At 54.2% G+C, this 25,361-nt stretch overlaps 1 protein-coding gene and 1 pseudogene across 2 annotated transcripts in view; one reads left to right on the top strand and one right to left on the bottom strand.

Annotated features, from left to right (window-relative positions):
• Positions 1-4,323, bottom strand: part of LOC308605077 (putative selection and upkeep of intraepithelial T-cells protein 1 homolog) — a 28,101-nt pseudogene extending 23,778 nt beyond the window's left edge. The window contains exons 1-2 of the transcript in view: positions 4,265-4,323; positions 3,360-3,448 (exon numbers count right to left, since the gene is read on the bottom strand). The product of the transcript in view is annotated as a putative selection and upkeep of intraepithelial T-cells protein 1 homolog (transcript). The remainder of the gene's footprint in view (positions 1-3,359; positions 3,449-4,264) is intronic.
• Positions 4,324-5,094: 771 nt separating this feature from the next.
• SLC5A9 (solute carrier family 5 member 9) lies at positions 5,095-25,093 on the top strand (the record flags this gene model as incomplete). The annotated part of the gene is made up of 14 exons (XM_081224233.1): positions 5,095-5,256; positions 7,244-7,315; positions 10,513-10,617; positions 10,918-11,082; positions 12,421-12,526; positions 13,342-13,422; positions 13,749-13,954; positions 14,152-14,287; positions 15,344-15,451; positions 18,016-18,166; positions 19,693-19,861; positions 21,212-21,427; positions 24,019-24,178; positions 24,760-25,093. 14 exons carry the CDS (start codon positions 5,095-5,097, stop codon positions 24,966-24,968), a joined length of 2,046 nt encoding a protein of 681 aa, XP_081080359.1. The 3' UTR covers positions 24,969-25,093.
• Positions 25,094-25,361: the final 268 nt, after the last annotated feature.

Below are 25,361 nucleotides of genomic sequence, written 5' to 3'. Positions count from 1 at the left end.
GCAACCAGGCTCCCCTTTATTTCTGCCAGTCACAGGCCAAGCACAGGGTTGGATAGACAGTATAAACTTGGTGAATGCTGATAATTTAAAACTAATTGATGGACTTCCCTGGTGGTGCAGTGGTTAAGAATCCGCCTGCCAGTGCAGGGGGCAGGTGTTTGAGCCCTGGTCCGGGAAGATCCCACGTGCCGCGGAGCAACTAAGCCTGTGTGCCACAACTACTGAGCCTGTGCTCTAGAGCCCGCGAGCCACAACTACTGAAACCTGTAACAAGAGAAGCCACCTCAATGAGAAACCCGTGCACCACAACGAAGAGTAGACCCCGCTCACCACAACTAGAGAAGAGCCTGCGTGCAGCAATGAAGACCCAACACAGCCAAAATTAAATAAATATTTTTAAAAAACAAAAACTAATTGATGATTGATTGATTGATCATTTATTGATCATTATTGATCAATGCCTAATTGGGGTCAGTGACTGCTTAGAAAGCCGGATGGTTTTCCTGAAAACTAACAGGCTCGGTGAGGCTACTGAGACATGATATACCTCCATTTGCTGCATGATACAAAGGCCATTTTTTTCCCATCCCATTTGCTGCCCTCAGGATACAGAGGAGCCAGGAGCCCTACAGAAGTGGGTAAACTTCAAGATATAATTCCTGCAGAAAAAGGAGAGGAGGGATGAACGCCACAGACTAGCCAGAGCAGAGTCTTGGCCTCACACAGTGGAGTCTAACAGAGCAAACATTACACACCTTACAAGGGGCAAATCTCTCCCTCGGTGAGACTCCCTCTCTCCAGTTGTTGAGACACGATGCCGACAGCTCCTTACAGGCGATCAGGCTTCTAGCTGCAGAATAAAATCCGGGTGGGGGGGCCTGGTCTAGCCTGGCAGGTAGTGAGCCCCAGCCAGGGTTTGGAGCAGTGGGAGTGGTCTGGAGAGCCTCCCAAAGCCCTGTGCTGGAGGAGGTCCAGCTTAGACATCAGGAGACTGCGCTCAAGTCCCGCTCCGACACACACTTGCCTTGGACAGAGACTGGAACTCGCCGAGCCTCCGTTGTTTCACATGAACAATCGGACTGTAACTTGCTTTCCATGAAAGGAGAAGCAGCGCTGTCTGATCTCAGAGCCTATGGTACATAAACACCAGTGTCCTCTGTCTGAGGTCTGAACTCAGCCCGAATTCTCCCACGCCATCTCTGGTTCCAGACAGAAACCTGGAGGCTGGAAGAACCTGAAATGGAACGTCACACAGCTTGAAGGACTGGCTTCCCTGGCTCTGGGGTCAGAGAGCTGTCTGTGCTAGCAACACTCCAGCCATCACACTATATTCTAAGACTTGTGTAAAGACAGACCATGAGGTCCTCAAGAGGCATTGGATCTGGTTTCTCTCTGAGTACCCGGTGCTTTCTGCACACACAGCAGGTGTCTGCTGGACACCTGGATGCTTCTTGAGGGAATTGTGAGGAAGGAGCCCAAGCTCTACCATTTCCGAGAAGCCCTGGGGCAAGATGATGAAGAGGAAAGAGGACTAACCTTGTAGCTGGCAACCTTGGGTGCCCATCTCAGCCCTGCCGTAACTCACTCCGTGGCCTCGGAAAACTTGCTGACTTCTCAGAGCTTCTGTTCCTTCAACTGTGAAGTAGGGATAATGCCTCTTATTCCTAAGTACCACGCAGGGCTAGTGGGTGAAGATAGTAAGAGAAGGGTGTGCCATTTAGACTATAAAGTGTGGCATGGCTGGGACTCCTAATGCCCCACCCCAGCATCTGTTCTTCTCTGTTAATGAGTAAAAAAAGACAGAATCTTGACAGGGCATAGGCCACCCCAAATAATGATAGCATTGCCTGTCTTTCCCTGTAGCTAAGTGTGATCACATGACTAAGTTCTGGGCAACAGGATATTAGCAGAAGTGTTGTGTGCCATTTCCAGGAAATGTACACTGGAATATAGAGGCAATGGTTGCAATACAGAGGCAATGGCTGGAATTCCATTTTAAAGAATGAGATGGAAGATGCTAGAACAGAAAGAAAAAAGGAGTTGAGGTCTCTTAAAAAATTATGAACCGCCTTACCGGTCCTGTTTTTTGTATCTCTAGACATGAACGTGAAAAAAACTTTCTTATTTAAGCAACTTTTAAGTTGCATGTATATCACAGCCAAATTTAAGCCTAGCTGATATAGGTGGTGTGGCTAGTGACAACTGGCATGATTTTGAGTTTTTGAGTTTATGAAGAGCTTGCATGGGAAAGGAAGAAACTGATGTAATATGCATTCATTCATTTATTTGATGAAAATGTAATGAGAATCTACGGTGTGCCAGGCCCAGACAGAAGTGAACCCGATAAAGCCTCTGCTTTCCAGGAGTCCCCCACTAGCAGGGGGAACAGACAAGCAATTATAGCACAGTTGGTAAGAGTTATAATGGAGGGGGTCAGGCAACCATGGGTACCAAGTAACCCAGGATCCGGAAAAGGACATGGCGGGGGTGGGGACGGGCCGGTGGAAGGAACATGAGCCCTGGTCCCAGGCTCTGCCTCCAGTTGCTAATCCCAGGATCCTCTGAATCTCCTTGGCCTGTTTCTCGCGTGAGGTGGCAGAGAACTCGCCACCTGTTTAGTCTCTCCCCAGTGAGATCCGGATGCTCGCTGGCGAGCGCTCCAGAGCCTTGCTTGGGTGGCTTCAGGCTCTGCTTTCTGAGGAGGACGTGGCAAGGTGGGTGGCAGTGGCTCAGGCAGGAAGCCGTCCCCCGACCCCACTTGGGGCCTCTTGGGGCTCTGGAATTTGTCAGGACCAAGGACATCTCCAGGGGCCTGAGCGCTCTAGGTGAACACCAGGGCAGAGTCCCACAGAGCCATCTCGCCACACAGAGCACAGTGCCAGTGACAGCGCTCGTGATAGAGCAGCCCTGCGCCAGCCGAGGGCTCTGTGCCTTGCACACACTCCTCAGGCTTTATACCTCAGGATGCCCCTGCGAGGTGAACTTCGTTATCCCCTCTCCACATACAAGGGCACGGAGGCTGAGAGCACAACTCATGAGTACCAGGGCCGGGCCAGGTCCAGGGGTGCCTGGCCTAAAGCTATGGACTCGAGCCCTCACTCTTCTCCCATTTTTCAATCACAGCTCCAGCTGGATCCCACTTCCCCCAGGACTCTTAGAACCGAAAGGCTAGAGGAGACCAGGTCAATAATTTGCTTTGTAGCACTTTAGCGCTCCAAGGTCATTACAAGCGATTCCAGACATCTCGTTTCACAGGTGAGGAAAGGCGCTTGCAGTGATGTGTGCCACGTGCATCCATGCATTAGGGGTCACCACTGTGCTGGTGGCAGAAGCAAAGCTCTCCGGCTCCCGGGCCACACCTGTTTCCTCTGTGCCACTGCTGCCTTCTGTCACTCGGGCTCTGCTGTTTGCTCTTGGATTGAGCTCCGGTTCCTCATAAAAGTGACGTCTGCAGAGAAGACAGCCAATGTCAGGCACTCACCACCCTCCCGCGGTCCTTTCCCTGAATCCTCGGGAAGCCCCCAGGCTGCTCGGGGTCTTAGCTCACAGGGACCCATCAGAGCCACTGCCGCCCTAGCTGCGGACACAGCCAGGAAGAGCCCAGTGTGGTCAGTGCTGTGAAGGAGAGCACATGGCCCCCAGCCTGGGCACCAGGAAAGGCAGCAAAGAGCAGCTAGAGGAGAGGAGGGGAGGCAAGAAATGATCTCTTGGTCAGTGGCCCCCCAGCAGCAGCAGGACGGGCAAGGGCAGTGCAGCCAGGGCCTTAAACACCCTAGTCTCGTGTGCCGGAGCAGGAACCCTCTGTGCAGCCTCCCGACGGGCGCTGTCCAGCTTCCATGCTCCAGACCTTGGCCTAACCCTCTGCTGGTGTCACTCCCCCTTTTGAGATGTCCCCAGCCTAGACCATTGTTTTCCTTGAGTCACCAGGCCCTTGGACACACATAAAATTCTGCCATAGACCCTCTGACACTCTTCTCTCTTGGCTTCACTAGAGGCTGAAAGGAGCCGCCTCCTCACCCTGTAGATGGGGAAGAAGAGGGGTCGCTGGGTCACTCCAACAACTTTTTGCAAAGCAATTGCCACGGGGCTCTAGTGCAGTTCTAAGAAAGTTTCGGCTGGTCCAAGGAGTGTCCTCCAGCCAAAAATGCCCATTATGTAAACCACATGTCCTGCAGGAAAGAGCATGTACGGTATCAGCTGGGCTCAGTCACTGGCTGAGAGCAGCCAGGCAAGTGAGATTTCAGGGCGAGTGTTCAATACCTACAGGGTCAGCTGGGGCAGCAGGGGCCCTGGGCTTAGCCATTGCCACGGCCTCTGTGGCATGGCTCCCTGAGTGTCCTAACTCACTTTTAGAATTGGAGTAAGGGTACTAGGCACCTGTTATATTGTCCTCACCCATTCGACCTCAGACAAAACTGAGACAGAAAATGTCCTGGGCTTCCCTGGGGGCGCAGTGGTTGAGAGTCCACCTGCTGATGCTGGGGACACAGGTTCGTGCCCCGGTCCGGGAAGATCCCACATGCCGCGGAGCGGCTGGGCCCGTGAGCCATGGCCACTGAGCCTGCGCGTCCGGAGCCTGTGCTCCGCAACGGGAGAGGCCACAACAGTGAGAGGCCCGCGTACCGCAAAAAAAAAAAAAAAAAAAGAAACCCCGACTCCAGGCCCAGCTCTGCCTTTACTTCCCTGCATCCCTTTCCTCCCTGGGCCTCAGTTGCTCCTCCACACAAGCAGGAGCTCGAGCACCTTGACTCTGAAGTCCCCCCGGTCCAGGCTGCCAAGACTCTGCTCCTTTCTTTCTGCTCTCCCTCCTGTTCCTGTTCTTCTCCGGGGTGGGAGTGTGCATGCGTGCACATGTGTACACGTGCATGTGTGTGTGAGTGTGCAAGTGTGTGTGTAGTGGGGTCAGAGAAAGGGAGAGAGGCCTGCAGAAGATGGAGCTGGCAGTAAGGGGAAAAGGCAGGCCAGGACTATATGTGCCAATGGGGCTCAGAGCTTTCTCGTTGGCCGGTGGCGCTTGGGGCTGTTTAATCATTAAAGGAAAGGAATGAAACCAGGAGCGCCTCAAAGTCCAGCCTGTTGGTGACTGACTAGTAGATGAGCGTGGAGCTGGCAGCAATGGGGCCTGGAGCTTCGGGAAACGGGGTCAGCACTGCGACAGTTCCACGCTCAGCACCGGGTCCTGGAGGCAGCCTGCATGCCTACGACATCGCGGTCCTGGTTGTCTACTTTGTCTTCGTCATTGGTGTGGGGATCTGGGTGAGTAGCCTGGAGGTTGGGAGTGGGTAGGGGAGGCAAAGGCAGGCCCTCATCGATGGCTGGTCATGGAGCTGGGGGCAGGGGTGGGCAGAAGGAAGGCATGTCCCGGAAGCACAGGGGCTGATGTGGAAGGACCTTAAGGGATCATCCTCTCCAACCCCTCCTTTTAGAGATGGGCAACTGAGGCCCAGAGAGGGGTGTGACCTGCCAGAGCTCACACAGCGAGCCCCCATCTCCCGCCCGACTCCCTATCCCTGTGCATCTGCTCCTTTGGCCCCATGCATCCCTGGCCTCCCCGCGTCCCATTCCTGCTCTCTTCCACATGCCAGCATCCCCAGCTATGCGAATGCTTGACTCCTGGACCCACCACACCTTCCACCAGATGGTGCCTTGGCAAGGAGCCGTGCTTTCTAAAGGAGCTGGGGTGCGTGTCTCACGGGAGGGGAGCCAGGTGGATCCCAACATGCTTCTGTTCTCCACTGCTCACCAGAGCCTCAATGCCCTGGACGGGCGCCAGGCTTGGAGGTTGGGGAGCTCTGAGTTCAGATGTCAACTCCAACAGGTGGGGCCACATGGCCCTGGGAACATACGGAGCCTTAGTTTTCTTATCTGGTCAATGAGAGTATAAAGGTCTATGAGGTAAAGTGGCCATGACCATTTAGGAGCGTGACACATTTAAGGATCTGGCACAGCGCCCAGCACACAGCCTGCAGCAATAAATGACCGCTGTTATCTCTGCAGCATTCGAGGGAAATGCCAGCACCTTTAGACTCCACTGTGAGGCAGAGAGTGATTTGAGCCCCAGGTGGTCACTTATGAGGCTGTGGCAAGGTCAAGAACCATCTCTGGGCCTCAGTCTCCTCATCTGTAAAGTGGGATGAACTGTCCGTGCTTCCCAGGGTGTGTGAGGAAGAGATGGGCAAACAGAGGCTTGCTGGCTCCCGGGAGGTGGACAGCCGTGAAAAGCAGAAACTCCCCTGTTACTTTGGACAAGTTGCTTCCCATTAGGGGGCCTCCATTTCCTCACCTGTAACGTAAATTATTTCTGTTCATCTGTCCTCCCCAAGGACCAGAGGTGGCACAGCAAAGTCCAAGGCAGCAAGCCCTGCACACCAGTCATGCCCTAGTGACTAATCTGTCACTTTCTCTTGGGGGAAGAGAAGCTTCTTTCAATTTCCCTCACCCTTCCACTCCTTCAGGTATTTCTCTTGTCCGCAGACCCAATCAGATGCCTGGCTTCAGCATCCAATAAGGGCTTTAAATTTATCTTCCCCAACCCGCTGCCCTGTACTCACCCCCTGCATCCGAGAGAAAGTTCTTTCATTCCCCACCCCCTTTCAGTCTTCGGAGTAATTCCTCAAACAGGCCACTACTGACCACCTCCCACTGCAGGAGAGGGTTTGCTCCAGGGTCATGGGTGGACCTCAGCAGTGTGGTCTGACATCAGGCCGGAGCAGGAGATGCCCCCCAGAAGGGTCCTGCCTCTGTCTGGGGCCTGAGTGCTTTGCATCCTCCCAGCCCCCCAAGTGAGAGTCTGGCTGGGCGAAGGGGACAAGGCAGTCTCCCTGCCACGGTAGCCTGAGGATGAGACCCCAACTCATTTCCTGAAGCAACGTTTGGAGGGGGACGGGGGAGCAGGATAGGACACAAGAGTGCACAATGGCAATAATCTGTGCACATGAACAGCGCTGTACGTTCATGAGGGCGTTTCACTCACACACACACACACACACACACACACACAGACACACACACACGCCATTAGCTCCTTTGTTCTTCACACCAGCCCTGGGTGATGAGCAGGGAGGCCCAGAGAGGGGAGCTGACACCCCCAAAGCCACGTAGCTTAAAGATGGCGAATGCTTCAGCCTCAGTTCTCACCCCCAGTGTCCCCACGGTGCCTACCTCGAGGGGCAGGGAATCTGGGGCAGAGGGCAGAGCCTGGGGGAGGCTCGGGAAATCCTCACTCTTGTCATTTCCTTTCCAGTCGTCCATCCGTGCCAGCCGAGGGACCATTGGTGGCTACTTCCTGGCGGGAAGGTCCATGAGCTGGTGGCCAGTGAGTCGACCCTCCTCCCGCCCCTCCCCCTATCTCCCATCTCCTGCCTCACCTACTCCTGCCTGGACCAAGGCTACAGCTCCCAGGGGGGTTCCTGGCTCTGGGCTCCTTCTCTCTGGTTCAGAGGCACCAGGCAACCTGAGAGAACTTGCAAACCCATAGCTGGGACCTGCGTGCCCTGGGCGCCTCCTAAGTGTGGGTCCCAGGCCGGACACTGGACCTCAGAGCCACTCAGAGTGTTCCCGTCCCAGAGGACCTCAGGGCTGAATGGGGCGGACAGACTCATAAACAACCTGATGGCTGCCCCGAGCTGGAGGGCAGCATGGGGCCTGTGTATGTCTGGGGGAGGCCTCTAACCTCCAGACAGCGGAAGTGGGATTAGCAAAGATTTTCTTGGGAAAGTGACACATAAATACTGAAGAGCAGTTAAATGAGGGAAATCCTAGAGGTAAAATCCCACCCACCCCAGGAACTGATCTTTTGAACCCCAGTCCCTCCCATCAGGCCTCCCCACTTGTTCCTTTTGGTCCTCAAAGCTAACTTCCTCTTCCTGAAATAGGACGGAGGGAGGTGAGGCCTGCTTCCAAACTAACGGCGGAGTCCTCAGCCCCAGGGGCCACTGAAGCTGGGCACAAGCCCAGGCACGCACACCTCACACATGGCGTGTGAGTGCACACACGCACACGCACCCACACACCACCGGCCCTCTGCACGTCCCTGTCTTTGTTCTCGCCACCCTCCCTGCCCACCGCTGGCGACAGACTCACCGAAGAGCAGAGGAACCCAGGAAGCCTGCAGGTTCTCTGGAAGGTTCAGGTGTCTGGAACAGGGAGAGGTGAGGACAAAAGGAGCATGACAGGGCCTCCCTGGTAGTGCAGTGGTTGGGAGTCTGCCTGCTGATGCAGGGGACGCGGGTTCGTGCCCCGGTCTGGGAGGATCCCATGTGCCGTGGAGCGGCTGGGCCCGTGAGCCATGGCCGCCGGGCCTGCACGTCTGGAGCCTGTGCTCCGCAACGGGAGAGGCCACAGCAGTGAGAGGCCCGCGTACCGCAAAAAAAAAAAAAAAAAAAAAAAAAAAAGGAGCATGACAGAATCCCCAGGGATGCAGGGGGCTGTGGGCCTGGCAGCTCACAGGGATGGGGACAGGGTCTCTGGTGCCGTCAGACCCCCCTCATCAGAAGAATGAAAACCCCTCGGAAGCCTTTCTGATCATCTGGTCCCCCCACCCCACCCCCACATCACAGCCCTGGAAACGAGTCAGTGGGAGGCACAGAATTGGGACAGGTCAGGTCTCCTCTGGTCCATCCAGGAGAACCAGTAGGGGGCCGGCCTGGACGGTCAGTCCTGCGGAGAGCAGAGCTGTGGGCTGTGAGGAAACCCGAGGCCTCCGAGCAGGAGGGGGTGCCCCAGAGATGGTGACGGAGCGGGAATCTCAGTCCCGCTGCCCCGCTGGGACGTGTGCGTCTGGTGTCTGTGAAGATCGTCCAATAGCTTTGCGCGCTTCCCTACTCAGCCAGTCCTGAGAGGTGCCTCATCCCCCTCCCTGTGGCCTGAGGGGAGTGTGGTTGGGGGCTGACAGCAGAAGGCGCAGCAGCATCCCCGTCTCAGAGGGGCCCGTGGGGTCCCCTGCCGACCTTGTTGATGGCTCCTTGAGTGATGCACTGGGAGCCCTGGGCAGGGTCCTCGAGAGCAGCCTGGGGAGCCTCTTCTTCCACAGTAGGAGGCCCAGTGCTCTCTGCTGTGACTGAGTGATCCAGCCCAGACTGCAGCATATCCAGGACCACCTACGAGAGGGAGAGAGTGTGTGTGTGTACGTGTTGTGTGCGCGGGGGGCTCAGAGTCCTCAGCAACGTCAGGCCGATTGTTATCTCTGTGCCTCTGCACTGTGCTGCCTCTTCTCTGAATGTCTCAGTGCTTTCCTTTCTTCTCAATTTCTTTTTTTTTTTTTCCGGTACGCGGGCCTCTCACTGCTGCGGCCTCTCCCGTTGCGGAGCACAGGCTCCGGACGCGCAGGCTCAGCGGCCATGGCTCACGGGCCCAGCCGCTCCGCGGCACGTGGGATCTTCCCGGACCGGGGCACGAACCCGTGTCCCCTGCATCGGCAGGCGGACTCTCAACCACTGCGCCACCAGGGAAGCCCCCTTCTTCTCACTTTCTACTGCCCAGCCCCACAATTTCATTAAGGTGACACGGGGTACAAGACAGGTTCTTCCCCTCCAGCTCCCATTCCTCACCCCTCCCAATGCAGGATGCCATCTGACAATAACAGATAACGCTAATGGATGCTTACTAAGGCCTAGCACCCATCAAGCAGTGATTACAGGAGTCGAAATCCTCATTTCGACGGTCACTTATCAGTTCTGGAACTTGAGCAAGTTTTTTGCCTGTGCCTCAGTTTCCCTGAGTAGAATGGGGATAATAGCAGAACTTTCCTCATGGGGTTGGCATGAGGAGTTGGTGAGTTAATATATTTAGAACAGAAGCAGGCACTTGGCCGTGCCGTTCAAGTATTGACTGCTGTGACTGTGGACATCATCTATCTAACTGGTGTTGCCTCCTATTGCCTCGGGGAGTTGGCTGCCTCCTGGAGAAGAATTAACTGGGGGGCTGGCCTGGGCTGTGCTCAACCCCGCGGCTCCTCCCGCTGCCTGGCCCTGCCCTGGGACCTGCCGGAACCGGGTGGCAGAGGGCCTCCCCGATCCCTCTCGCGGGGGACTCCCCTTCTCCCTTCAGCTTCCCTCTCTCTGGAGGCCCTTAGATCCATGGCCCCAGAGCAGAGCTTTATCCTCCCTACATGGACCCTGCTTCCCGTGGCTTCTCTTCTTTCCCACTTTGCCTCTCCCTCACTGGGTGGCCTGGAGGCAGTGACTTCATTTCTCCTAACATTAGCTCCTTCCTCTGTAAACTGGAAATATTAAAATACCCATCCCTCTAAATATTTGTGGAGGTTAAGTGTATTAGTGCCTATAAAATGCCTAGCACATTCTCTGGCATACAGTAAGTGCCTAATAAATATCAGTTCCATTCCTCTTCTCATTGCTCCCCCACTGCATCTCCTCCCTCTGATCTCACGTTTCCTGAGTTCAGGTTTTGCTCTCTCTCTGCCTCTTTCCCAGATCCTGAAGCCCATAGTCCTGACTACAGATCGATTCAAATGAAAACTGACCTCTGACCCTTGACCCCACTTGTGCCTTGCAGATCGGAGCATCTCTGATGTCCAGCAATGTGGGCAGCGGTTTGTTCATCGGCCTGGCTGGGACAGGGGCTGCTGGAGGCCTTGCTGTGGGTGGCTTTGAGTGGAATGTAAGGAAGTTGGCCTGGAGGATTCTCATGGATAACGGGGGTCTTAACCCACCCCACCCCACCCCATCCCCGGCCTTAGTGCTAAGAGGAACCTCAGAGGCACTTGGGGAAGCTGCATGTTGAATTGAGAACCCATTTTACAGATGAGGAAACCAAAGCCTGGAGGACCTCATCAGAGGTCACACAGGACTGATGTCAGGCCTCTGGTCCCTTACCTCGCTGCCCAGGGCTCTCCTCTGCACAGACCACCCCTCCATCTGCATCTAGAACATGGATCCCTTTTTCTCCCCACTCTCCCAGGCAACCTGGCTGCTTCTGGCCCTCGGCTGGATCTTCGTCCCCGTGTACATCGCAGCCGGTGTGGTCACAATGCCGCAGTACCTGAAGAAGCGATTCGGGGGCCAGAGGATCCAGGTGTATATGTCTGTCCTTTCTCTCATCCTCTACATCTTCACCAAGATTTCAGTGAGTACCTGCTCCTGTGTGGCCATCATGTCTCTCTGAAAATGCTTAGGAGAGGGCACGGCTTGTTGCTGGATGGATGGATGGATGAATGCATGGATGGTTAGAAGAGGAAGGATAATAGAAAGGGAGGATAAATCCACACCCCTGGGCTTCCCTGGTGGCGCAGTGGTTGAGAGTCCACCTGCCGATGCAGGGGACACGGGTTCGCGCCCCAGTCTGGGAAGATCCCACATGCCGCGGAGCGGCTGGGCCCGTGAGCCATGGCCGCTGAGCCTGCGCGTCCGGAGCCTGTGCTCCGCAACGGGAGAGGCCACAACAGTGAGAGGCCCGCGTACTGAAAAAAAAAAAAAAATCCACACCCCTTCCTCACATGCTCCCCCTCGGCAGTAGGGTAATTAGAGATGAATGATAAATGTTTGTTGAGTGATTGAGAGTCCCTCTGTCCAAAGAAGTCACAATCTAGAATTCATTTACTCATTTATCTTCCCATTGATTGATTCTTCATTCAGCACCGAGCATTAATTGCCTAGAATGTTACCATTAGAAAGGGCCTCTTCTTCCTCTGTTGACCTAAACTCAGAAGACAAACCCAGGTCAAACGATTTGCCCAGGTCCACACAGAACACTAGCTCTGGGGCTGGAACTAACGTTTGGGTTCTGTGGCCAAGTTGAGGTCTCCTGAGGCTTTTTCATGTAGTAGCCCTTGTCATAGGTCACAAAACACTCATGTAAAGGGACCAGCAAGCATGTCCTGAAGGGAACTGAATCATTCAGGTTTGCCAGGTCCAGGGCTGGAAAAATTACAGCCTCTTGTTCCATCAATGCTTGTAAATAACCCTAAATCAGCTCAGGCAAAGGCTGCGACCCCAAGTCCTCCAATAAACCCAAACATGTGGGTATCCAGGACCTGTGTCATCTGCACTGGGGCACCTGCCCGTCAGGTCAGCCACGGGCCCATCTGGCAGTTGAGTGGGCTGGTGCTCCTTCAGGGACAAGTCAGGAACCCCCTAGGTTCCCACCCTCTCCCCCAGTGGCCTCTTCCCCCCACCCCCCGACCCCAGCTCCTGTCTCACTTCCTTGGTGTGCCACTTCATCCCTGCCAGATCACACGGTTCTCAGGCTCAGAGCTGTCCGCGGTGATCCTCTGCTTTACAGTCTCCACGGCGCCTCAGTGTTTGTAGGCCAAGCCCATCCTCCTGAGCATGGCACGTAAGGCTCATCTTCATCGCACCACGTGGGCCGACAGCACTTGGTATTGCTGAGCAGGAAGGTGACATACCCCGGTGACCACACAGAGGGCCTTGGGTGACCTGGACTCCTGGGTCGCTGTCTCTGCAGACTGACATCTTCTCTGGAGCCCTCTTCATCCAGATGGCCTTGGGCTGGAACCTTTACCTCTCCACTGTGATCCTGCTGGTGGTGACGGCCATCTATACCATCACAGGTAGGGTCGAGGGGAGGTCACGTCGGGTGCAGGTGCCGGGAACAGAGACAGGGACAGGTGGAGAGGGAAGCCCCGGATGGCAGGGACACAGAGGTCCAGGGAGGAACAGAGTGAAAACTGACCGGGAGAGTGAGAAAGAGAAACTAGAGGGAACAAAGAGAGAGGCAGACAGAGATGCAGAATCAGAGGAAAAGGCGGAAAGACTCAGTGCAACCGAGAAAAGGGGAGACAGGAAGGGCAGGAACAGGAGGAAACAGAGCCAGCCCAAGAGAGCCAGGGACGGAGATGCAGAGGAAGACCGACAGCAGGGAATAGGGTGGAGGTCGGGGGACTGTCACCCGGGCTAGAGTCACCACGGGCTGCTCCAGACAAGAGCCAAAAGCATGCCTTCTCCCGTCTCCTCCAGAGCCCCTCACACAGGCCTGGGCTCCCGGGACACAGGCTCCGGCAGACTTACTCCTGGCTGAGGTGGCCTGGAAAGATGGGGGAGTTTAAATGGGCATTGGGGTGGGGAGGGAGGCGGGCCTCCTGGTGGAGCTAACAGCACAATAAAGGAAAAGACTTGGGATGTTTTACCAAACAGCAGCCAAAGGCCGTCGGGACGGAAAGAGAGGGACCTGAGGGCCTGTGACTGGACCAGCCTCTACCTTCTGGGCGGGCCCATGGAGCACGAGAGGCGGAGAAGGCAGTGGCCAGGGTCCATCTGCTGAGGACTCCATGTGCTCTCTGGTCTCCCCAGTGTGGCCCAGCACAGGGCGGGCACCCTGAGAGAAACCCCCTGCTGGTGCTGATGAGCCCTCTCCTTGGGTCCCCAGGGGGCCTCACGGCCGTGATCTACACAGACACTCTGCAGACGGTGATCATGGTGGGGGGAGCCCTGGTCCTCATGTTTCTGGGTAAGGAAGAGTCCTGAATACATCCCACCCTCCACTGTAAACTCCTCTCTGATCTCGCTCTGGCTGTCACCATCACGGTCTGATCAGAACTTTGCAGAGCACAGAGCCATGTCCCCCCTCCAGGCCAGGCCTCCCAAACAGCAGGATTCCCTCTACTCCAAACCAGGGGTCTTGAGCCTGAGTGCCACTCCATCTCTCATTCCCAAGTCCCATATGAGTTCCAAGCTCAGGGGTCCCACACAGCACTGGGATCCAGCGAGTTGGGGCATGTGACAGACCCAGTGGGGCCTCAGGGCTGTTTCACTCGCAGTGGTCTCTCCCTGCAGGCTTTCAAGAGGTGGGCTGGTACCCAGGCCTGGAGCAGAGGTACAGGCAGGCCATCCCTAATGTCACAGTCCCCAACACCACCTGTCACCTCCCCCAGCCCGACGCCTTCCACATGCTCCGGGACCCTGTGAGCGGGGACATCCCTTGGCCAGGCCTCATTTTCGGGCTCACGGTGCTGGCCACATGGTGCTGGTGCACTGACCAGGTGATGCCCTAACCAAGCTTGGCCCAGCCCACCACAAACTGGGGTGGCTCCTGCGGGCAAACTGGGCATGTGGATGCACAGAGGGCTGGGACTGGTTCGGGAACAGGTATGGGGCACAGTCCCCATGCTGGGGCTCGCTGGAGCCGAGAGAAACCCGAGCAGGCCCGACTGGCGTTCCTGCACTGCTGTCTTTTCAGGTCATTGTGCAGAGGTCTCTCTCCGCCAAGAGTCTGTCCCACGCCAAGGGGGGCTCCGTCCTGGGGGGCTACCTGAAGATCCTTCCAATGTTCTTCATCGTCATGCCTGGCATGATCAGCCGGGCCCTGTACCCAGGTAAGAGCTAGTCTCCCTCTGGGCAAAGTTGGACCAGAGCAAGGGCCACACACTTTCTATTAAGAACAGGAAGTAAGGGCTTCCCTGGTGGCGCAGTGGTTAAGAATCTGCCTGCCAATGCAGGGGACATGGGTTCGAGCCCTGGTCTGGGAAGATCCCATATGCCACGGAGCAACTAAGCCTGTGAGCCACAATTACTGAGCCCGTGAGCCACAGCTACTGAGCCCGCGTCCCACAACTACTGAAGCCTGCACGCCTAGAGCCCGTGCTCCACAACAGGAGAAGCCACCGCAATGAGAAATTCATGCACCGCCACGAAGATTAGCCCCTGCTCACCCACAACTAAAAAGAAAGCCTGCGCGCAGCAACGAAGACCCAACGCAGCCAAAAATAAATAAATAAATAAATTTATATATAAAAAAAGAACACATAGTAAGTTCGTTAGGCTTTGTGGGCCAGGCATACAGTATGTATATCAGTAGAAGAAATATTTATCTGAATGTCATTTTAACATCCTGCTTTCTCTCTATAAGGGAAAGACCAACTGAGGCATTCATGGTGCCTTATAAGGATATTTGCCTTTTATTAAGATATAAGACCGGGCTTCCCTGGTGGCGCAGTTGTTGAGAGTCCGCCTGCCGATGCAGGGGACACGGGTTCGTGCCCCGGTCCGGGAAGCTCCCACATGCCGTGGAGCAGCTGGGCCCGTGAGCCATGGTCGCTGAGCCTGCGTGTCTGGAGCCTGTGCTCCACAATGAGAGAGGCCACAGCAGTGAGAGACCCGCGTACCACAAAAAAAAAAAAAAAAAAAAAAAATGATATAAGGCCTAAAACCCAGAGGAGTCTATCAGGTTTTGCAGGGTAGTATGTGGTTGAGAAGTCTACCAGACACTCTGAAATCACAGGACCCAACATCCACCTGCCCTTTGACCCTCTAGATGCTGACTCCCGGCACTCACCAGTGAACACTTTCCCTATGGGGTCAGAAAGCAGGTATTGGGCCAGCAGAGAAGGCACGGGATGATTTAGCTCTGACTACCATTACTTCTTCTGCAGATGATGTGGGCTGCGTGGACCCTGACGTCTGCCAGAGAATCTGTGGGGCCCGCGTGGGATGTTCCAACATTGCCTACCCCAAGCTGGTCATGGGTCTCATGCCCGTGGGTAAGTCCCATCCCCCCACACCAGGCTGCACACCAGCTTTCCAGCCTCATCCAATCCCCACTGCCCAAGAGGGATTGCATTAGGATGGTCGTGGATGGGAAGAGAAAATGAAAACATTCACCTCCACACCCCCGTTCCTAACACACACACACACACACACACACACACACACTTTTCACAAGCATCTGTAGGACACTACTCTGTTTCCTGGTTCTGGACATGCAGAGATAAAAGGCAGGCCCCTGCTCTTGGGCTCAATGCAGTCTGCAGGGTACCCAAGCAGAAGGCACAGTACAATGGGACCAGTGTGGGGACACGGTGGGGCTGAGGGAGCCCTAAGGAGGCACCTGACCCACTTTGGAGGAATGTGGAGGAAAGTTTCCCAGAGGGGAGGAAATGGAACTGAGTGCCGGGGCACATCTTAGGCAGACAAAGGCGGAGGGGCATGGGAAATATCGTTCCGGGGATGAAGGCCCGCATGTGCAAAGGCCCAGGGAAGAGAGAGTGTGAAGTCTGAACTGAAAGTCGCCATTGCAGGCTCAGATGCAGCAGGAATGAAGACCGCCTTCGTGGGGAGGACTTGGTGGCCATGCCCCACTGTGCAGCGTACTCTGAGGGCAGTGGAGGGTCACTGGGGGTTTCAGGCCAGCATGCATGATTGGATGTGTTCCTTAGAAGGATCACTCTGCATGGAGGATTCAGCTTAGGGGGAGGCAGGGAGGTAGATCCCGAGGGATTTTCAGTGGTCAAGGCAGTAGTGGTGGCTTGGACCAGGTCAGTGTCTTTAGGGATGGACAGAAAGGGTTAGATGATATTTGTGAGATAGAATTGGCAGGACTTGATGACTGATTGTATTTGAAGGACAAGAAAGACAGAGGGATCCAAACAGGGCTTGCAGGTCTTGAGTTTACAATGATATTGAGACTGGGGACATAGAAAGAAAGGGAGGTTTATGGAGGGAAGTTGAGTTATTCCCTCCCTCCAGTAAAACAAGAAATGAATAAAAGAAATAGTGGAGATGGGAGTGGAGACCCAGCTATGATAGAGCAGCCACAGAGGGACTGGCTGAGGGAGGTGGGGTAGGAGGAAGGCAGAGGGAGGGGTCCAGAATAACTTGGAGGTGGCTTCTTAGAGACCAGAAACATATCATTAACCAAAGGAAGAAGCAGGGGCCCCAGAGGAAGATGCTGGCCTAGATTTGGGAGACTTTGAGTCATGCAGGAGGTGGTTAAATATTTGGACTGAGGGGAAAGAGGACTGAGATGGGGCTGGCCAGGGAGTCGTGTTTCTAGATGCTTCCTCATCAGAATCGTAGAGACTTGAGATATCAGTGGGCCCCCCCATCCCTTGTTACAGGTTGAAAACAGGCCCAGAAAGGGTCAGAACTAGTCCAAAGATCACACAGCTAGTTTCTTGCAGAACCAGGAAACAAACCCATGGCTTCTGCCTGTGGAAAACAGTATAGAGGTTTCTCAAAAAATGAAAAGTAGAACTACCATAAGACCCAGCAATGCCACTCCTGTGAGTATATATCAAAAAAAACTCAAAAATACTAATTCAAAAAGATACATGCACCCAATGTTTATAGCAGCACTATTTATAATTGCCAAGATATGGAAGTAACCTAAGTGTCCATCAACAGATGAATGAATAAAGATGGTGTATATATATATATACAATGGAATATTACTCAGCCATAAAAAAGAATGAAATTTTGCTATTTGCAGCAACATAGATGGACTTGGAGGACATTATGCTAAATGAAATAAGTCAGACAGAGAAAGACAGATACTGTATCATATCACTTATATGTGGACTCTAAAAAACCCAACAAACTAGTGACTATAACAAAAAAAGAAGCAGACTCAGATATAGGGAAGGAACTAGTGGTTCCTGGAGGGGGAGGACATTGGGGTGGGGGACTGAGAGGCATAAATGACTGGGTGTAAGATAGGCTCAAAGATGTACTGTACAAAATGGGGAATATGGCCAACGTGTTGTAGTAACTGAAAATGGAAAGTAACCTTTAACATTTGTACTAAAAATTTAAATAAATAAATAATTAATTAAAATAAAACCTTCAAAAAATTCCAGGGCTTCTGCCTCTCAAGCTGGAGCTTTAGCCTGGTATCATAGCGTCAATGAAAAAGGTACAAAACACTGAAAAAAACCACTCAATAATTAATAGTCACCCTCCTCCCTACCAGGGCCTACTAACCAAATGTCTACAAGGTTTAAAACCCAGACCGAGATGTCCAGTCTGCAGAGAACCTTAAAGTTCAGCTAGTCTCACATCCCTTAATAGTGCAGATGAGGAAACGGAGGCTCAGGGAGGGCAGATGACTCGGCCGAGGCCACAGTGGGCGGCAGAGGTAGCGTGTGGCCAGAACCCGGCCTCTAGTGCTATGGGTCTCCAGGATTCCTGGTTGGGCACCTCATTCAACACCGTCCCCATCCCTTCCCCTCCCCTACACTGATTCTGCTGGATGCTGGCAGCCTCCATGGTTGCTGGCAGAGCTGACCTTAACGGGCCAGCTGTCCACAGAGACCTCATCTCTCCCCAGGTCTGCGGGGCCTGATGATCGCAGTGATCATGGCCGCCCTCATGAGCTCACTCACCTCCATCTTCAACAGCAGCAGTACCCTGTTTGCCATTGACGTGTGGCAACGCTTCCGCAGACAGGCAACAGAGCAGGAGCTGATGGTGGTGGGCAGGTGCGCTGGCCCATCCTTCCGGAGCACCCCCTCCCTGTAGGCAAAACCCCTCTGCCCTCTCCTCCCTGCCCCGGGTTACCCCCAAGGAGATGCGGCTGGGTCTGGGCCCTGCCCTGGCAGTCAGAGCCCCTGGTTCCTAGCGTCAACTTTCTACATGATCTCAGGTGAGTTCCTCCCCAGCTCTGGACCACTCCCCTCCCTCCAGAATAAGGAGAAAAAAATCTCTTCCCTGCCTGTTCAACTTTATCTTGGAACTGATCAAGAGGGTAAATGAGAGAAGCTGACAAAGCATTGAATCAATGAAAGATGAACTGTATAGATGGAAAGCAGTTAGCAAGCAGCTCGCCCCCAGTTTCTTCCAGACCAGCTCTGGATGTCATCCCAGGATAACTGGAAGACTATTTACTCCTTCAGTCTCACCCCGAGCATGCGTCCTGCATCATACCTTTGTGCTGGTGACACAGGGGCGACTTATATGGTCCTGCCCTGAGGGTGCACACAGTTTAATGAGAAAATCAGAAACATGTAATTCAGTGGGGGGCCCGCATCGATGGAGGTGTTCATAGGAAGGTTGTCTCCCAAGGGTGCAGGGCTTTGAACACTCAGCTGAAAATTTTGAACTTTATCTCATAGGTATTCATTTTATGCCTTTCAAAATATAACTTGGTGGCTATTTTTTCTTTTTCTCCCTGGGTTGGGCATTTATAGCTTACACAAAGTTAAGAGGCCCTTTCTGAAATCTTTGCTTCATAATTTAAGGCTCTATCACTCAGGTTTCTGGACTAACGTGTTCATTCTCTACTTGAGTTTAGATAACTTGCTCTTTTCCATCTCCCTGCCTTTGCATTCACTGTTCCTTCCATCACGATGCCTTCTGCCTACGGCTGCCATGGATCCCTACGGCCCACTCATCTGTGCATCCCAGCCCTATGCACAGGGACTGACCATCAAAGGATCTGAGCGCAGGACAGATTGTACAAAGAGGTGGGGGATAAGAGGGGAGTGAACGGCAGGTTTGGCTGCTGCTCTAGTGTGGCCTGAGAGAGAGAAAATGGGAGGGAAAGGAGAGAAGAGGACAGGTGTGCAGAATCCTTTTATCTCTTCGCTCACCTGCCAAGTCTTACTGCACCTGATTTCATCAGTCAGTGAGGTTTGGGCACCATCTCCTGGCAATATGCATCATTGCACCCAACACACCCAAGAAAAGTTTTTCAACCAGAGGCCATTTACTCAGGTGGGTGGTGAAGGGGAAAGGAACGGATTTCTTCCTGAAAGCAGATGGGCTACACACCTTCAAAGGGACCTAATTTAAAATTTTGGGTTTTTTGGATTCTATAATTCTGATACTCTGGGATTCTAAGAGTCTAACTTTCTGGAATCTTGGCGTTTGTGATCTTGTCTTCTCTGATTCAGCGACCATGCGTTCCCCTCCTTTCTCCCTTCCTGGTTCCCGTACATCACCTTCACCTGCCCCCCTGCCATGCCGCTCTGAGCGCTATTCACGGTGCCCTGTTCTCTCCTGGCAGAGTGTTTGTGGTGTTCCTCGTCATCATCAGCATCCTCTGGGTCCCCATCATCCAAAGCTCCAACAGCGGGCAGCTCTTCGACTACATCCAGTCTGTCACCAGCTACCTGGCCCCGCCCATCACTGCCCTCTTCCTGCTGGCCATCTTCTGCAAGAGGGTCACAGAGCCTGTGAGTGCAGCAGTGCACCTGTCTCTCCCAGAACACCAGAGGGTCAGGAGAGCTAGCCTGTCCATAACCTGGACTGCCCCCTCCAGGCTTCCGTCTCCCCAGCCATAGCATCAGGTCTAGATTTATTCATTCACTCAGCAAACATTAATCAATCCCACTATGGAGGCTCCAGGGATGCAGTGGTTTACAAAGTTCACTTAGGTCTGCCATCACTGGGCCAGCGGGAGGAAAGAGGTTTCGATATGCAATAATAGCAAAGTATGATAGCTGCCATGAGAGCAAAGAGCAGGAGCACCTAACCTATGGGACGCCGGGGAGGGGGGTCACAAAGTGACTTCTGAGCTGAGATCTGAAGGATTAATGGGAGAGGAAAGAGTCTTCCAGACATGAGGAACAGTGTGTGTAAAAGCCCAAGCAGATGGGAAGCTCTCTAACATGGTAGGGCTCTACGTGTCGGCAAAATAACAGCAAAGAGGGTGATGAAACAAAGTGTGAGCTTACAGGGGAGCCTGCACATGTGCCATTTATGAAACTGCCCTGAAATGTAACAGACCCTGGGAGGTACCAGGAGGGTAACCTTGGTCACTCCCCAGGATAGCCTAGAAAAGACAGGCCCAAATTGCTGGCTGTACCTTGGGGAGGTAAGGAGCATCATGGACATGATTGTACAGGGGCCACGTGAGAGCCCAGGGTCATCAAAAGGGAGACCGTAGAAACCCCTCCCCCAGTGGAGTAGTTAAGCCAGGCCTCTGCTGGGTCTACTGTTTGCAGAGCTCGAGCCCCCTGCTGATAACTAGAGTGCACGCCAGGACTCGGTTGAATTCTAGAGGTTTCTATTCATTCCAGAATTTTTGAAAATATAAGCCTTCTGACCCTTATACATGGGGAACAGGTAGAGGTTAGGGTCCAACAGTGCTACAGAGAAGATATAGGAGGTGTCAGAGCTTTTCTTTAAGAATAAAAAAGGAAGAGTTCTAATTCTGATTTCTGATTTGTCAGAAACCTGGGGAGGAAGATCCTGGCTTTCCCTGCTGATTACAAAAGCAAATTCCATTCTAGTTGAATATTAAGCAGCTACCCTTAGTACTTATTAATTTGCTTATCATTGCATGCGAGTGAGGTCGAGTCACTGCTTCAGTCATAGTTCTGCAGTGGAGCCTAGTCTGACTCTGGAACCCATGCCTTTTCCAATAAACTGCTCTGCCTGCCTTTAGGTTAAGACAAAGCCTCGGCATTCATGGGGAACTTACTCAGGTAGACTAGCAAACACGGTGACAAACCAAACCGTGGCTTTTAGCTTCCTAGGGTTTCCCTGCTGGATCCCACCCCTGGACTGCCCTCTCTCCGCAGGGAGCCTTTTGGGGCCTCCTATTTGGCCTGGTGGTGGGGCTTCTGCGCATGATCCTGGAGTTCTCGTACCCAGCCCCAGCCTGTGGGGAGGCAGACCCGAGGCCGGCCGTGCTGAAAGACTTCCACTACCTCTACTTTGCACTCCTCCTCTGTGGGCTCACGGCCATCGTCATCGTTACTGTCAGCCTCTGCACAACCCCCATCCCTGAGGAAAAGGCAAGTGGAGTGTTCAGAACGAGCCCCCCTCCCACCAAGTGTTCCCCTACCCACAGTGCCTAGAATTCCACCATCGACTTTTACTCCACTGAGGTGTGATCACAGATGGCTGGGGACGGTGAGCTCCTTGGGCTGTTAATTCCCAAGTGAAAAGTAATTCATTCAATTGGAAAATTACTCAGTGGGCACCTACTCTGTGCCAGGCACTGTACTGGGCTTACAAAGATGAATGGTCCCTGCCAGCAACTGCCCGTGGGGAGCAGGGATGGGGAGGCGGGGGGACGAAGACCCCAACACCAACAGTTACTCTCCCAAGAGAAGGTAGAGAAGGTCCAAGCTCAAAGGGAGCGGCCGAGGGCAGAGGAGAGGTAGTCACCCCTGGGGGGAGGGGAGGGTCCCCAACAATGTCACTTGAGTTGGACCTTGAAGAAACAGGTTTATGAGAAAAGAAACAGTCTAGCAGAGTAAGAGCTCGATTTGAAGCCCTCTCCGCTCCCATGCTGATGGATTCACCAGTCCTCAGACACTGATGCTCAGTCTTTTGAAAGCTTTTTTCTTTAGAGCAGAAGGGTATTAGTTTGCTCAGGCTGCCATAACAAAGTACAACAGGGTGAGTGGCTTAAATGACAGGAATTTATTTCCTCACAGGTCTGGAGGCCAGAAGTCAAGGGATTGGTTGGTTTGCTTCCTCTGAGGCCTCTCTCCTTGGTTCATAGATGGCCATCTTCTCTCTGTCTTCACGTGGTCTTTCTCCTGTGCCTGTCTGTGTCCAAATCTCCTCTTCTAAGGGCACCAGTCATAGTGGTGTCCTTAGGGGCCACTCATCAGACCTCATTTAACCTTTATCACCTCTTTAAAGACCCTCTCTCTGAATACAGTTACACACTGAAGTGGGGGGGGTAGGACTTCAACATATGAATTTGGGGGAACAGTATTCAGCCCGTAAGAGAGTCCATGCCAGAAGCTGGTCCTTGAAACACTGGGTGGAAATAATAACACTCCTTACCTTTAGAGTTTGCAAAATGACCTATACCCTTAGTGTCACGAATTCCTACAAACAAGCAGCGTATTCACAGGTGAGCCAAGAGACTGACTCCCCCAGGGGCTCACTCCTGAAATGATCTCCCCCCACCGCTTGATCCTTCAGCGTCCCCTTTGTCTGATGTCTCATTCCCACACTGAAATCCTTCCTAGTTAAAAATCCCCTCCCTGCTCCTGTTCTCCTCCAGGTACCATTGTCTCCCTCTCTGACCCTCAACAGCCAACTTTGTGAAGAGTGGTGTCCATCGCCAGCCTCCACTTCCCCCTCATCGACTCCTCGACCCGCAGAGTCGGCCTGGTCCCAGTGCCCTCCGGCATTGCTCACACCAACATTCCCAACAACCTTGTTACTGGTCACTTCTCCATCTTCATCTCAAGCGAACTCTGAAGAGAACCAGACACTACTGCCCACATCCTGCATCTTGGAGACCTCTCTTCTGCTCACTGTATTTTTTTCTACCCTTCTGGCTGCTCCTTTGTCATCTTCATGGGATTTTCTTCCTGCCCCTTAATTATCATTGTTCCGTAGGGACCCGTGGACGTCTCCGCTCTGAGGTCCTCCAGGCTCTTCAAGCTTCTGCTGTGTGTGTGTGAATGACCAGTCCCCCACCCCCAGGCTTTCTCTCTCTCACTCTCTCTCGCTCCCACCATCACCAAGCGCAGTCGTCCCCCTGCAGTCTCGAGCTCCATGAGGGGCCCCCCTACCCATCTGAAGGTCCAGGGCAGCCCTGAGAGCCACGGCGGCTGCTTCCAGTCAGTCACCACGGCCTGCAGATCTCACTCCTCAGCCTTGGCACTGCCCCCCACCCTGTGACCTCAAATGCTCATTTTTTCTGATTTCACTTTTGCAACTGTCTCCAGGCTGGATCTCATCAGTTCACTCCGAGAGATCTTCCCAAAGCCCAGAACTGAGCCTCTTCCCTCTGCTTCCCGCGTGCGGTGACTCTCCACTGCCTACTAGTTGCACGTAGTCTCAGCTTCTCAGCCTGACCTCGGGAGCTGCTGCTGTGGGCCGCCTGCCTCCCTGTGTCCGGCCTTGCTTCTCCCTGCCCGTGAGCTGCGGGGGAGGTCAGGGGCCCAGCCTGACCCGCGGTGTTTTCGGCCCCCGGCACGAGCCCTGTATGGAACAGGTGCAGGGAATTCAGATTTTCCAAGGACAGGGAAGTCGGGCCTCAGAGGCTGGCCTCGTCCTCCAGCCCTGTGCTCCTTCCTTGTTCTCCTTGCTGCTCTGCCGGCCTCCCGGGAAGGGGAGTCCTCTCTTTCTTTTTCTTTTTTTTTTCTTTTTTTTGCGGTACGCGGGCCTCTCACTGTTGTGGCCTCTCCCGTTGCGAAGCACAGGCTCCGGACGCGCAGGCTCAGCGGCCATGGCTCACGGGCCCAGCCGCTCCGCGGCATGTGGGATCTTCCAAGACCGGGGCATGAACCCGTGTCCCCTGCATCAGCAGGCGTACTCTCAACCACTGCGCCACCAGGGAAGCCCGAGTCCTCTCTTTCTACAGCCCGACTTCCTTCCAAAGGTCCCTGAGCCGAGGCTGTTTGCTCTCCTCCAGCTCACTCGCCTGACGTGGTGGACACGGCACCATCCTCACCCTGAGCTGAAGACGGAGGCGCGGGAGAACACAGCAGGGGCAGCAGACATGCCCTCTGGGGAGGGTCCTACAGGGGCCGGAGGGACAGAGGACCCCAGGCACGGCCAGGAACAGCCTGCAGGTAGGCTGAGGGCACATGGGGGGAGCAGTGGGGATGGACACCAGGTCATGGGTCCCAAAGACCCCATCTGGGGGTTCACTGGGGATGGGGTCTCTAAGGGAGTCCCCAAAGTATCACCCCTCCTCCCTTCCCAGATGGCTATTCGACGCGTAAGACAGATGAGAGCTGAAATATTGCCCTCATTACTGATAAAGCTTAGTGCAAGGATTTGGTTTATATCACTGTGAAGTGCGCTTCCTCACGTTGAGCTGCTCGGTCCTCAGGCCGGGCGTGCGCTCTGAACTGGGTTGAACTGTGTTCGTTATCCTCGCCCCTTAACACCCCTCTCCCTGCAACACGGGGATGCTTCCGCTAGATGACGGTTTGGGGGTTCAGCGTGGCGCCCCAGCTCAGCGCCCAGCCTGCGGCTGGCACCCGGGCTAAGCTGACTGTTCCCCCTGCCTCTGCCCCCTTCCGTGCGCCTCATTCCTTTCTTGGGTTTCTCGCCATCTCTGTCCCGGCCCTGCTCTCTCATCACCTCCTTTCTCCAAGCTCGCCCTGCCGCGCCCCTGCCTTCCTCCCCTCTGACTTCTGTCTCTCAGCCCCACGCAGGTCCTGGGGACAGCTGCTCTGGGGCTGGCTGTGCGGGCTCTCGCCGGCCACGGAGCAAGCGCTGAGTCCCGCGGAGAAGGCCGCGCTGGAGCAGAAACTGACCAGCATCGAGGAGGAGCCGCTCTGGAGAAGCGTCTGCAACATCAACGCCGTCCTCCTGCTGGCCGTCAACATCTTCCTCTGGGGCTATTTTGCGTGACTCTGCAGGCCCGGTATCAGCCAAGGCAGGTTAAACACAGCCAGGCCTGGCCGGCCGGAGACAGGCTCCCTTCCCACCTTGCTGTCCACACTGAGCCCTCAGAGGCTGAGCCTGCAGAAGCCCCTAAAGAGCACCCCATCTGGCCAGTACACTGACGGGTGGAGCCAGGAGGCCCAGAGAGGGCCCTGGGTCTGCTCAGGCCACACAGTAGGACTCGCACTGGGTCGCCTGACTCCATCTCTTCTCCACTACAGTACCTTTCACTCCTACCTCCAAAACACTATTTCTGCCTTCTGGTGAGTCTGTGCAGGAGCTTTTACTCTACGTGTGTCATGAGGTCAAAAAAGTGGAAGATACAAGAAAAAGAGTGGCAAGAGAGTTGCAAAAATCCTC

This window comes from Mesoplodon bidens (assembly GCF_964165515.1).
Source record: "Mesoplodon bidens genome assembly, chromosome: 2".
In the NCBI taxonomy this organism is placed as follows: Eukaryota; Metazoa; Chordata; class Mammalia; order Artiodactyla; family Ziphiidae; genus Mesoplodon; species Mesoplodon bidens.
Note: the sequence above shows the minus strand (reverse complement) of the source record. Positions and strands in the feature narration are given on the sequence as shown.